At 39.4% G+C, this 13,045-nt stretch overlaps 3 protein-coding genes across 4 annotated transcripts; 2 read left to right on the top strand and 1 right to left on the bottom strand.

Annotated features, from left to right (window-relative positions):
- The first annotated feature begins 103 nt into the window (after positions 1-103).
- On the top strand, positions 104-3,253 carry LOC139554933 (retinoid-binding protein 7-like). Its single transcript, XM_071368234.1, has 4 exons — positions 104-294; positions 2,393-2,571; positions 2,831-2,932; positions 3,027-3,253. The coding sequence occupies exons 1-4, from the start codon at positions 222-224 to the stop codon at positions 3,078-3,080; spliced, it is 408 nt and encodes a 135-aa protein (XP_071224335.1). The 5' UTR covers positions 104-221; the 3' UTR covers positions 3,081-3,253.
- Positions 3,254-3,336: 83 nt separating this feature from the next.
- Positions 3,337-6,680, top strand: cenps (centromere protein S). Its single transcript, XM_071368246.1, has 5 exons — positions 3,337-3,656; positions 3,787-3,910; positions 5,587-5,620; positions 5,872-5,938; positions 6,130-6,680. The coding sequence occupies exons 1-5, from the start codon at positions 3,570-3,572 to the stop codon at positions 6,241-6,243; spliced, it is 426 nt and encodes a 141-aa protein (XP_071224347.1). The 5' UTR covers positions 3,337-3,569; the 3' UTR covers positions 6,244-6,680.
- Positions 6,345-12,503, bottom strand: tardbpb (TAR DNA binding protein b). 2 transcript variants are annotated; one of them, XR_011670917.1, is made up of 7 exons: positions 12,396-12,503; positions 11,400-12,269; positions 11,038-11,201; positions 10,387-10,527; positions 8,675-8,845; positions 7,508-8,578; positions 6,345-6,837 (listed from the first exon to the last, which is right to left on the bottom strand). XR_011670917.1 is itself a non-coding variant. In XM_071368203.1 (6 exons), the coding sequence occupies exons 2-6, from the start codon at positions 11,638-11,640 to the stop codon at positions 8,075-8,077; spliced, it is 1,221 nt and encodes a 406-aa protein (XP_071224304.1). In that variant the 5' UTR covers positions 11,641-12,269; positions 12,396-12,503; the 3' UTR covers positions 6,345-8,074. The 2 variants fall into 2 exon arrangements, 1 of the variants encoding a protein (XP_071224304.1); XM_071368203.1 differs by having other exon boundaries at positions 6,345-8,578.
- Positions 12,504-13,045: the final 542 nt, after the last annotated feature.

Raw genomic sequence — 13,045 nt, forward strand, 5'->3', positions numbered from 1 at the left:
CTCAAATGTTATTTCCTCATATAATTGTGCAAAAAGTCATGTTCCGCCCTCCACCAGGCTACTCCTCTACTCTATTGTCCAAAATAGCAACCAACTACGAGAGGTAAACCAAACCCTCGCCCTATATTAACACACCATGGGACATCCTAGAGACTTTAAATCTCTTCATTCTAACAACTGCTGTCTATTGAAGGTTTGAGACTGCCACGCAAGTATCCACCATGCCTACCGACTACAGTGGCACATGGGACATGACTAGTAATGAAAACTTTGAAAGTTACATGGTTGCTCTTGGTAAGTTCTCTTTTTACTTGTTAATTGCAGTACACATTTTCTTATGTTTTTAGGCAAGTGACTTTGATTACAATAATATTGACTATTTATTGATTAATTAATTAGGGTGAGTATTGGTAAAGTGGGACACGTTATGAAAATGTGTTTCCCGAACACCTTACAGAATCATCCCATTGTCTTAAACCCCAACATGATATCATTCTAAACAGCTTAAGAAAGAAATATTAAACACAGGATGGATGGCTCTTCTTCAAACACAAATTGTGCTTAGACCACATGTTTTAAGTCGATACTGGCAAATTGGGACACCTTGATTGACAAAGTGGGACACTTCATTATTTTTTGTAAAGAAGGATAAATTTGAGTATTTGAGTATTTTCAATATTTTTATGATAAACTTCAATTGTTCATACAAATGAAATGTATCAAAACGTGCTTTATGTATTTTTGTGGAACATTAAGAATGATCATTTATAATTATTATTATCATCATCATACTTGATTATAATTATATGATGTAGCCTATATGTAATTGTATAGCCTATAAATAAAATGAACTTCATCTAGATCTATCAGCTCAACATTCTCAACATTACACTCTAATGGACATTTTGTAGAATAAAACCAGAAAGACCTTACCCCTCAACAATTTCATTGACTGTTTTATTGTGAAATACAGCAAAATACACTTTTTTAGTCATCATATACCTGTAAGGTTATGAATATAGCTAGCTAGGATTTTTTATGTTGGTTAGGTAATCTCTTTCTAAGTAAAATGCAGCTATGCAGGCTTTTTATAGCAAGCTAGGTGATAGCAGATTTGAGGAAAATGAAATGCAACATGCGAGCCTATTTAGAAAATGGATTTCATAATCCCCTGAAATATATTTTCTGCATTAAAATGGCCTAGAGGAGTGTCCCATTTTGACAGTAGGCGATTGGCATACTGGGACACTGTCAAAATGTCAATATTCTAAAAAGGTGAGAGTAGTAAGAAAACAATTTACAGTCATTTTGATTTACAATTACATCCCATTACAAAATAGGTCGTAATTAGACACTGAATATCCTTTCTTAGTTTTTTATAACCTTAACATTAGGCATCTAGAGACAGGTGTCATTACACGGAATGCCACGCCCACAATGATTATCATCACATACTTCCTCACTAACACACAGGCACAATGTTATTGTACACATTTAAAGATATCCATTACAAAGCTTAAGTGTCCCACTTTGCCAGGTGTCCCACTTAACCAATACTCACTCTACCTGTTGGTAATTAATTAATGCTGCCATTAGGTAAGGGTAGCGTACTGTTTTATTCAACTGAAATTGATTATCTTTGATTTATTCACGTTTATTAATTTATTACATAGGCCTATATTTTCAAATCAATAATTTTTCATAATTGTAATTTATCTTTTCTGTCAATAATTCAAAACAATAATAACATGTATGTGATTGTTATTGTCTGAACTCTATGCTTGTGTTTATTTTTTCTTTAGTATGTGGCACATATGGGGGCACCTGCAGGGTTAGGGTTACTTTCTAAATGTAATATGTTACAGTGACTAGTTACCTGTCCAAAAGTGTTATCAGTAACACAACTTTTGTATTAGCCTACCCCAAAATCTGCAACATAATCAGATTACTTTCAGTTACTTTGGATTACTTTCCCCGTCAGAGGCATTAGAAGAAGACGAAAAGGATTCATCAAACGCATTTGGTGTCCTCATAGTGGTCTGTGACTTGTGGTCAGACTTGCTCAGGTGGAACAAACTTAAACTTTTAATGCTACATTATAATATATATTATTATAATAAACATTGAGAGTACAAAACATTAAGAACACCTTCCTAATATTGAGTTGCAATTTCTATCTTCTTTCTTTTGCTCAACATGCTCACCAGTAGAATTATAACTCCATATAATATGAATCTTAACTTCTTTCGAAATACATTCTGAAGAATTCAAATGTGTAACTTTGGAGTTATGATTCATAGCCTAGCTCACCAGTTTCCTACTGAGAATGGATTGGAAATGTTCAGTCTCTTAGGATATATTTGTAACACATGCAGGATTTCTTTCCTTACAGGCATTGATTTTGCAACACGCAAGATTGCAAACATGTTGAAACCTCAGAAAGTGATTGAGCAAGACGGGGATTCTTTCACCATCAAAACATTCACTACCTTCAAAAACTACACAGTCTCATTCAAGATTGGGGAAGAGTTTGAGGAGGTGACCAAAGCCATGGATAACAGAAAAGTTCAGGTAGAAACTTGCAATTTACTGTTCCTATGGGCGCCAGCACTTTATAATTTATGTCATATCATTATCATGATGAATAGAACCCTTTTTGTTATTTTGCTCCTTGTTGCTTATTGAACTGTGGTCCTTAATATGGCACCATTGAGAACAATATGTAACAGAGCTGTCTATAAGCCTATTTCAAGCAAGCTGGACCTATCCCAGGTGTTTTAAAGTTATGGTCCACACAACCCATTCTGATAAGTACTCTTGTTAATTGCAGACGGTGGTCAACTGGGACAATGATAAACTGGTGTGTGTTCAGAAGGGAGAGAAGAAGAACAGAGGGTGGACACACTGGATAGAAGGAGATGAGCTCTATCTGGCATGTAGCATGTACTCATATCTACCTTTTAACTACATTGATGGCATTAGTATTAGTAGGCCTAACTGTTATGCATTTTTCCTCTCTCTTATAGGAAATCACCTGTGGGGATAAAGTCTGCAAGCAGATTTATAAAAAGAGTGCTTGATAATTCTTTCACCATAAAGTTTGCACAATTGTTCTTCAACCTTACATTTGCTAAATATGCTTCATAAATGTATCATTAATATGACATGCTCATGGTATGTTTTGAGTATGCAAAATAATTAAAATAAAATAGTTAACATTTTAACAACATGAATAAAAATAACATGATATACATTTGAGGATTTCGTGATTATGTACAATACATTTAATCTACTAAAAACCATGAATAAAGCACTGGACCATTAATGCATTGTTTTGTAATACTCCAGCCCAGCAGGTGGTGCTATAGGCCTAGTATTCAATTGGATGACACCTTCCGCCTTTCTAAGCGCGCAACTTTTCAAGTTTAGCGAAATTTGATTTATCGTAAAGATTATTCCATGCCCATTAGCTAGCTACTCTAGAAACGATTGTACATGTTGTTTCATTTTCTGTTTTAAATATCATCTGGTGAAAAAGTATATGAGTAAACCAGAGTGGTAGGCTATGTATGCTATCCACTACTAGCTGTCTAGCTAACGTGAACTGTCGGGAGAAAATGCCAACAGCAATGGACGAGGAGGAAAGAAAACTTCAGGTGCAACTTTTACCTTTGATTTATTAATTGCATTAATTCACAATTATATATGTGTCTTGTAAGCACGTGTTGTCAGTTAGATAAAGATGGACAAAGCTAGTATTTACTCATGTTTTCACCAAACCCGTAGAGACTGAAAGCAGCAGTCCACTATACAGTGGGAAGACTGTGTCAAAGCATTGGTGAGGATCATCAGAAGGAATTCAGTCGACAGGTTATAGCAGCAATAGCTGAAACGACGTTCAGGCAATGTGGTGAGTATTATAATAACAAACATCAACAAATAATGTCTGTAGGGAAGGGGAGATTGCTGTGCATGACTGGTAACAATAGGGCCCTAATGAGTTAGTTATGAACATCTTTGTGCACGGTCTCCACCTTGGGTTTGCTCTGTCCAAGCACCAGTCAAATTCACATGTTATTCTATGTGGGATGGATTTGATTTGTAAACATGGTAATACTGTAGCTCCAACTTGCCAAATGACAGGCTTGGTATTCTTGTCAACATATTATTTACATATTCGGGTCTTGGGGGATTTACTGGAAAATCTTGAGACTCAAAAGGATTTGTCCAAACACCCCTATGGCTTCCTTTCCTCATCGTTTTCCTGAAAGACCAAGGATAGATGGGCAGATGACCATACATACATTGACTATCAAGTCCTCTGACGACAGCGTCATAAATAAAATGAACACTTTCGGTGCATCTCAATGGTCAGATGTAGATTGTTCCCCTTGTCTCCTTTCCTTCATCTGTACTGATGTGGCAAAAAATTGTCAGGCGGCTTAGCGGGGGTTGTAACTAGATGGAGTACAGCTAGGAACGGAAGTGACTTTTCGTAGCAGGTTAGGAGAGCATTTTAGCTGACCCTAACACTTTTCCTAACCATAATCTAATTCCACTAACCTGCTATGTTAATACTCCTTACCTGCTACGAAAAAGTAACTTCTGGTCGTAGCTGTATACCACGTAGTCAAAATCCCTAGCGGTTAGAGCGTTGGGCCAGTAACCGAAGGGTCACTGGTTTGAATACCCGAGCTGACAAGGTGATAAATATAGCTCTGGGGAAAATTAAGCGACCCCTGCAAAATAATCAGTTTCTCTGGTTTTACTGTTTATAGGTATGTGTTTGGGTAAAATTATCATTTTTGTTTTATTCTATAAACTACTGACATTTCTCCCAAATAAAAATATTGTCATTTAGAGCATTTATTTGCAGAAAATGACAACTGGTCAAAAGAACAAAAAATATGCAGTGTTGTCAGACCTCGAATAATGCAAATAATTCATTTTTAAACAACACAATACTAATGTTTTAACTTAGGAAGAGTTCAGAAATCAATATTTGGTGGAATAACCCTGATTTTCAATCACAGCTTTCATGCGTCTTGGCATGCTCTCCACCAATCTTTCACATTGATGTTGGGTGACTTTATGCCACTCCCGGCACAAAAATTCAAGCAGCTCGGCTTTGTTTGATGGCTTGTGACCATCCATCTTCCTCTTGATCACATTCCAGAGGTTTTCAATGGGGTTCTGGTCTGAAGATTGGGCTGGTCATCTGGTGGTCCTCCATCCACACCTTGATTGACTTGGCTGTGTGGCATGGAGCATTGTCCTGCTGGAAAAAACAATCCTCAGTTGGGGAACATTGTCACGTACAAGGTTCCAGGACAACCTTGTACGTGGCTTGATTAATGCGTTCTTCACAAAGACTAATCTTCCCGATTCCAGCCTTGCTGAAGCACCCCCAGATCATCACCGCTCCTCCACCTAGTTTCACAGTGGGTGCGAGGCCTACAAGCCAGTGTCTCGCACCCACTGTGAAATTTGGTGGCGGATCAATGATGATCTGGGGGCCACTTTACAGAGATTATTCTGCTTGTATGTTTCAGATGATTGACAGCATTTCTTTTTTCCCCCTCTTAGATATTTTTGCAAAGGACTTGGAGGCCTTTGCAAGGTAAAAGGTCTTCATACAGCTTGCATTGATGTTATGAAATCAGTGTTTATTCAGACTGACAATCCTGCTGTTACAAATGAATGATTTCCAGCCACTCATTTATGCAATGTTCAGTTAGGTGGGGGGTGATTGGCATCAAATGCTCCGCAGGGTCTATTGTAAACAGAAAAGGTTCCATGAGGTTTAATAATTTGCTTCTGTTTCATAATAGGATTAAAACTAACATGTGTGTTGCGGGGGTTAAATTGTAGGCATGCCAAAAGAAGCACAGTATCTGTAGAGGATGTGAAGCTTACAGCTCGTCGAAGTACAGCACTGGTGGGTATTGGCTAATATAACAAGTCAACATCACAGGATTGAACAGTCTGTTCTTGAAGCTTTATTATTGTATCATTTTATGATGGACCCAGTCATATTTGGACCCTTATAGGGAGTTGTTTTTCCCTACAACATAGGTATTTGCAGTGGTATTGTCTCCTACATTTCAAATAACAAACTCTCTTTTCTAGTCTAACTTCATACAAAGGAAGAGTGAAGAGATTGCCAGCGCCAACCAGGAGCAGAGAGACACAAGGAAGAAGATTGCAGGGAAGAGGAAGAATAAGGATACAGAGATGGTGTAGGGAGGGAAAAACATGCTACCCTAGTACTACGTGAATGGGTTCGATTATACAGACAGTCAATAGCATGTGTACTTTTACTAATATGGCATCAACTGCTCGACCAAACTTGCAGAAAATATTTATTGATTACAATTCCAAGTGGTACAGCAATATTATCTTCATTGGCTGAAATGTAAGCACTGTTCCAATGTCTTCTCCAAAAGTATTTACAGATCTACACATTAACATCAGTTCAATACAATTTTGAAGGAGAGCAGGTGTTCCCATTCACCTTCAGCATTGAGATGTGCTGTAATATCCTTTGTGTACACATCTGAAATATCATAACCTGTTCATTGTCTTGTCCCAAAGAATAGATTGCGGCATTGTGTAGAACTAATGTTATTTTAAAATATAAAGCCAAATAAACAATACTTGTCATCAGGTCTGACTAGAAATGTATCCAAACTTACTACCCAATTCTGACTCCTTTTAGGTTACCATAAATATAAGAGACACCATTTCAAGCCTGTGAGGACTTCAGTCTTCATCCTTCAGGACACTGACTCCAGTCCGGGTTCAGATGGAAACCTCGGTCAGCAGTGTCCAAGGTCCCTAGATATGTGAATTAAATTAGATTTTGACAACTCAAATGTCACAAAAGTACCCAGTATTCATATAAGCATATCTATTCAAACAAAGTTTTATTAGAGAACTCTTATTTGACATGTCTAAAACACCTTTGAAACACTGAATCACACTGGGAAATATGACAACCACACCACTCCATGCTCTCACACCAACACTCACGTCCCCAGTGTCCTCGGCAGGTGTCATCCACATCAAGTTCACACTTACAGAGCATCAATAACAAGGAAAGAAACCACACACACCATACAGCATTCAGGTCAGGTAGGTTATATAAGCAAGACAAATATTCAGCACAACATTCCACACTACATTTGTGTACTACTTCTGCACTTGATCAATAAGGGTAGGAAAAATTGCTACAATAAAGAGATCTTGAAGTACTACTAAATGAAAGTCCATTTTAGGGGGAAGGAGCTTGTAGCATCTGCAGCTTCCATTCACTCTCACAAAAGCAGTCAAATTGGGCTCTTTCATCGCACAACCAGTCCGTTTCACGCTTTCTTTTTCTCTCCGTTCGCTCACTCATCGATTCACTCTTCGCCACAAGCCATCCTCAGTCGCACTCATGAGTTCTTAAAATGTCAGCTGCGCAGTTCTTTCCATTAAAAAGTGGATAAAAAAATGTAACACCCACCGTCTCTTAGAACATGCGGAGTGAAGCCGTTGTTTGATGGCAAAGCATTTACAGATGGGAAGAGGGAGAGTGATACTGACATCACCCAAAGAATGCTGCCAAAGAGGAGCTTCTTCCCGGGAAAATGGAAGAGAAGTGAACTGCAGAAGAGATTGTAGTGAAGGTTTTTCCATTGAACTGGACTGCAAATAAAGTTGCACTTAAACATTTCAGTTTCAACCAGATTCTTTCCAATGCAAGATTGTTGTCAAATATATGGATGAATAGTGAACCATAGTGATTTCTCATGCATTTTCAGAAACATCACAACTCACAATACATGCCTTTAAGAATCCAGTTGAAAATAGGTCAGGACAAACTTAAATCAATTTGACATCAAAAGTAGCACTTAAGCTGAACACCCTGGTAAATAATAATTCACCTCAAACACTTTCTAAATTAAATCTTGAGCATTTTCCAAATTTACAAAACATTTTTTGACAAAAGCATTTAGCTATCAGATACGCGTAACACCAGAAATAGATTTGGAAAAAGACATCTCACAATACTTACCATACAAACTATTACTTACATACCCCACCCTGAAGACTTGGACTCCATACTGGAGCCAAATCCTCCTGAGCTAAACCCACTACCACTGGTTGTCGAATTAGAACCGGTACCCCAACCTAGACTGGCTGAACTGGTGCCATAGTTACTGTTGCCTGTGCTATAGGCCTGGCTCTGATCCCTGGTGGAGCTAGTCTGCCCAGTAGAGGTGGTGCCTGAGGTGGCAGTCTGCCCTTGTTGACTAGCCAACATACCCATCATTCCCCAACTGCTCTGCAGGGCAGCTTGAGCAGCAGCCATCATGGCAGGGTTCAGACTAAAGTTGCCAAAATTAGCCATATTACTCCCGGCGCTGCTCCCTAACCCTGTGCGGTTACTACCAAAGCCCTGAGCCCCAAACCCATTTCCAAACCGCCCTGCTCGCTCCATCATCTGCCTACTGCCGTGCTTTGGCTCAGCGTTTGAGATGTGCACGCTGACCCCCTTAATAATCAGGTCCTCTCCACATAGGGAACTGGCAACCTGGAGAGAGAAAAACAACATACCAGTCTGACATTAAAGGGGTAATTCAGCAGATGGCAAAAAAAACAATGCCTTTCAATTTGCAGTGGCACCAACCTGGTCATCTGCAAAGCTGACGAAGGCAAAGGCACGGAAGGGCTTGGGGATGAAGACGTCAGTGACCTCGCCATACTGCATGAAGAACTGGCGCAGCTCATCAGCGGAAATGTCTTCAGTGCAACGGCCTACAAACACTTTCCTGCTTCTCATGGGCTCATCTGGACCTTGCTGTTTTACAAAGGTAGAAAAAAATGCTTGCACATTAACTTCTTATGGCTGGGGGCAGTATTGAGTAGCTTGGATGAATAAGGTGCCCAGAGTAAATCAGTCCCAGTTGCTAATATATGCATATTATTAGTATATTTGAATAGAAAACACTCTGAAGTTTCTAAAACTGTTTTAATGATGTCTGTGAGTATAAAATAACTTATATGGCAGGCAAAAACCTGAGAAGAAATCCAACCAGGAAGTGGGAAATCTGGGGTTGGTCGTTTTTCAACTCATTCCCTATTGAAGATAGTGGGATATGGGTCATGTTGTACTTCCTAAGGCTTCCACTAGATGTCAACAGTCCATAGAACCTTGTTTGATGCTTCTACTGTGAAGTGGGGCCGAATGAGAGGGGAATGAGTCAGAGGTCTGGCAGAATGCTTTGAGCTCGTGACGCTTGTTCACGTGAGAGCGAGCTCGGTTCCATTTGCTTTTCTGAAGACAAAGGAATTCTCCGGTTGGAACATTATTGAAGATTTGTTAAAAACATCCTAAAGATTTATTCTATACATCGTTTGACATGTTTCTACGGACTGTAACATAACTTTTTGACATTGTCTGCTCCTAGTGAACGTGCTTCATGACTTTGGATTTGTTTACAAAACACGCTAACAAAAGTAGCTATTTGGACATAAATGGACATTATTGAACAAAACAAACATTTATTGTGGAACTAGGATTCCCGGAAGTGCATTCTGATGAAGAACATCAAAGTGAATGTTTATAATGGTATTTCTGACTTCTGTTGACTGCACAATATGGCAAATATCTTTGTCTTGATTGGGCTCTGAGCGCCGTACTCAGATTATTGCATGGTTTGCTTTTTCCGCAAAGCTTTTTTGAAATCTGACAGCGGTTGCATTAAGGAGAAGTGGATCTAAAATTCCATGTATAACACTTGTATCTTTGATCAACGTTTATTATGAGTATTTCTGTAAATTGATGTGGCTCTCTGCAAAATCACCGGATGTTTTTGGAACTACTGAACATAACGCGCCAATGTATACTGAGATTTTTTTTTATATAAACATGAACTTTACCGAACAAAACATACATGTATTGTGTAACATGAAGTCCTATGAGTGTCATCTGATGAAGATCATCAAAGGTTAGTGACAAAGACTCCTGTCTTTGGCTGGAAAAATGGCTGTGCTTTTCTGTGATTTGGCGATGACCTAACAATCGTTTGTGGTGCTTTCGCTTTAAAGCCTTTTTGAAATCAGACACTGTGGTGGGATTAACAACAAGTTTACCTTTAAAAATGGTATGATACTTGTATGTTTGAGTAATTTTAATTATGAGATTTCTGTTGTTTGAATTTGGCGCCCTGCACTTTCACTGGCTGTTGTCATATCGATCCCGTTAACGGGATTGCAGCCATAAGAAGTTAACAATATGTATGGAATTAGGGGGAGGTGGTGGGCCGGTGTGGGCTGAAATAAGTGCTCTTGCCATTAATGATCCATGTTACTACATGCCATACAGATACAAACACCTACCTTGGAGTTGGGGAGTTTGCAGTCACACCATCTTCCATCAATCATGTGGCGTTGAGAGATCACTTTATCTTGAGTTTCATACTCAGTAAACCTCACAAAGCCAAATCCCTTTGAGTTTCCAGTCTTCACATCTCGTTTCACCTGTAAGTAGGAACATGGGGTTAAAACCTACATTTCCCCTTTAAACATTTTGGGTTAATCTGCAGTTGCTACATTCATTTTGGGACATAAATGATATGTACCCATTGATTCATGTCTCATGAGCTTAGTTAAATTTACATACCTCATCACAACCCAAAATAAGCTTTACTCCAATGTTTGTTAAAGTAAGAGAAACACTATACCATCAAAACATAGTTAAAACTAGCATGTTGATATCATGGATGGTCAGTCCTTGCATCCATAGCTCAGTCTATGAATTTGAGAGTGGCTATGTTTCTCCAGATCCAACCCTTAGCAAAACAGTGGTGGAGAGAACGCGTTGTCATTGTTTAAACTGTTCACTGCCACTTTAAAATGTCTCAAATGTTAGTTTAGTATGAACCACAGATATAGCAAGGCCTTGTACATTAGAGCTGTGTAAAAGGAAAAAAATGGATCCACAGCACTCAAGTGATCTGCATGAATGAAATTGCTAATCTGAGACTTTACCTGTACCATGATGACTTCCCCAAAGGTGCTGAAGTAATCTTTCAGGTCCTGTTCAGATGTCTTCCATGGCAACCCCAGTACAATCAGGTCTGAAGTCTTCATGTCACCCCTCTTCATCTTTACAGCTGAGGAGGCATCAATCTCGTCCATTTTCCTTTTGTTGTCTGAAATAGTGTGGTACAGATCATTCAATAGCTGTTGGAACACTTGACAGACATTTGCCTAGCTAGATACTCATTCCATGTGATGCATATAGCTAGGGAAAAGTTGACGCTTAAATAATGTATTATACATGTATTATAATGCATTTGTCCACCAGTTGGTGGCTAATAAAATAACACGTAAAAAGTCAGTCACCATACCTTTAGGATAATTGACGACATAGACCAAATTGCCCCAGCCGTTTTCAGGTGCATGAAGAATCCCTTCCACCAAACGGACCCCTCGCATGCACTGCGAAACTGGACTCCTGAATCGTAGGCCGCAGGCCCCTGGAAACTGAGCTGCCACAGTAGAAAGCAACACTGTGCCATCATCCTCGGATGGGATCTCCATGGGCTCCTCATTCTCTTCTTCGGCAACGCGAATGTACACCTCTGCCATTGTTACGCACAACGCCTTTTCTCAGCCCAAAAAACAGCACTGGCAAGCTTACGTTAGATAGCCCTCTAAACACTTGGCTATGCCCGACGACACGAGCCGATTGGTACAAAACAGTCGTGAAAAAAAACTGGTTTTGCAAAAAAATTAAATAGTTTAGATGTTGAAATGGACGCTGTTAATCTTGATTACCCCAAATTGTATTTTAACGACGTAGAGTTTGAGATTCTCGCAAACGAGGCTACCACGGTCCCACTGCCAGTGTTCCTTTGTTAGGTTGGCTAGCTAACGTTAGCTAGCTGTGTCATCGACACCGGACGACGACCTCACTATAGCAATGTGGCTATGAATGCGCTAACGGCGTCTATCGCAGTGTTGGTCCTACAAATTGAAATGTCGTCTAAGAAAACTGAAATCGAGCAATCATAAAATTAACGTGAAGTCTTAACTCTGTTTTCTTATCTAAAATGCACGTATCACTGCAGATTTAAAGCAAATATTTACGCTCAAAAGCATCTGCGACAACATGAAACACCGCTGTACTTTCAGATCAAAATGGCATTATGTAAGTCATGGAGGAAGTACGTCATGTCAGATCATCTCATTGTAAACGGAGGGAGGGTGTTGTGCATCTAGGAAATAACAGAAACGGATAAATAATTATTTCAAGGTAAATACACAATTTTTACTGTGATCTCTTAAAACATTTGTATTTTCCCCCAAAAAAATGTAACCTTGAGTAAACTGATTATACCCACCTGAGATCCATACTCGATGACAACTGTGGCGTCCCCCCTATGTTAAGATTGGATGAACACATATTCCCCCTTCATTACTTCCTGTGACAACTGGAGACCAATGAACGTTTTGTCTAGAAGGGATACAGCTTTTGTCAAATTAAATGTTCGTGGCAGCAGGTTAGGAGAATTAGGAGAAAGGGTAAAGGTTAGTTATAATACCAAAAAAGTATAATTGACGTCAATTTCACAAAAGCTGTATCCCATCTAGACAAGATCAGGGAACAAGCGTCACCAACATTCCGGATAGGAATTCCAGGCTGCTGGCCCGCTCTCCATGTTGTTGTTAGCCATAGCAACATGCATCACGGGAGGGAAGAAAGCACCTCAAATGGCTCGTTTGTTGAAATGACACTGTACACACTTGGGGCGCTAGTAATGTCTACAAGCCACCCTGGACGTCCCACTTCTGACAACCCAATGCACTGTAGCGAACAGCGGGAGCATTGCACCAACAGGAATTAGAACCAAGATTGCCCGACCACAATGCGCAAGCCACAACCCCAAGATATATTTATAATGGGCTTAAACGGCTGGGGTCGCGTAACATGAATCCAAAACAAACACAGGAGGCAACTATTCATTAAAACCCCTCAGTTCGCCAAGACAAA

The sequence above is a fragment of the Salvelinus alpinus genome, chromosome 2 (genome assembly GCF_045679555.1).
Source record: "Salvelinus alpinus chromosome 2, SLU_Salpinus.1, whole genome shotgun sequence".
Classification (NCBI taxonomy): domain Eukaryota; kingdom Metazoa; phylum Chordata; class Actinopteri; order Salmoniformes; family Salmonidae; genus Salvelinus; species Salvelinus alpinus.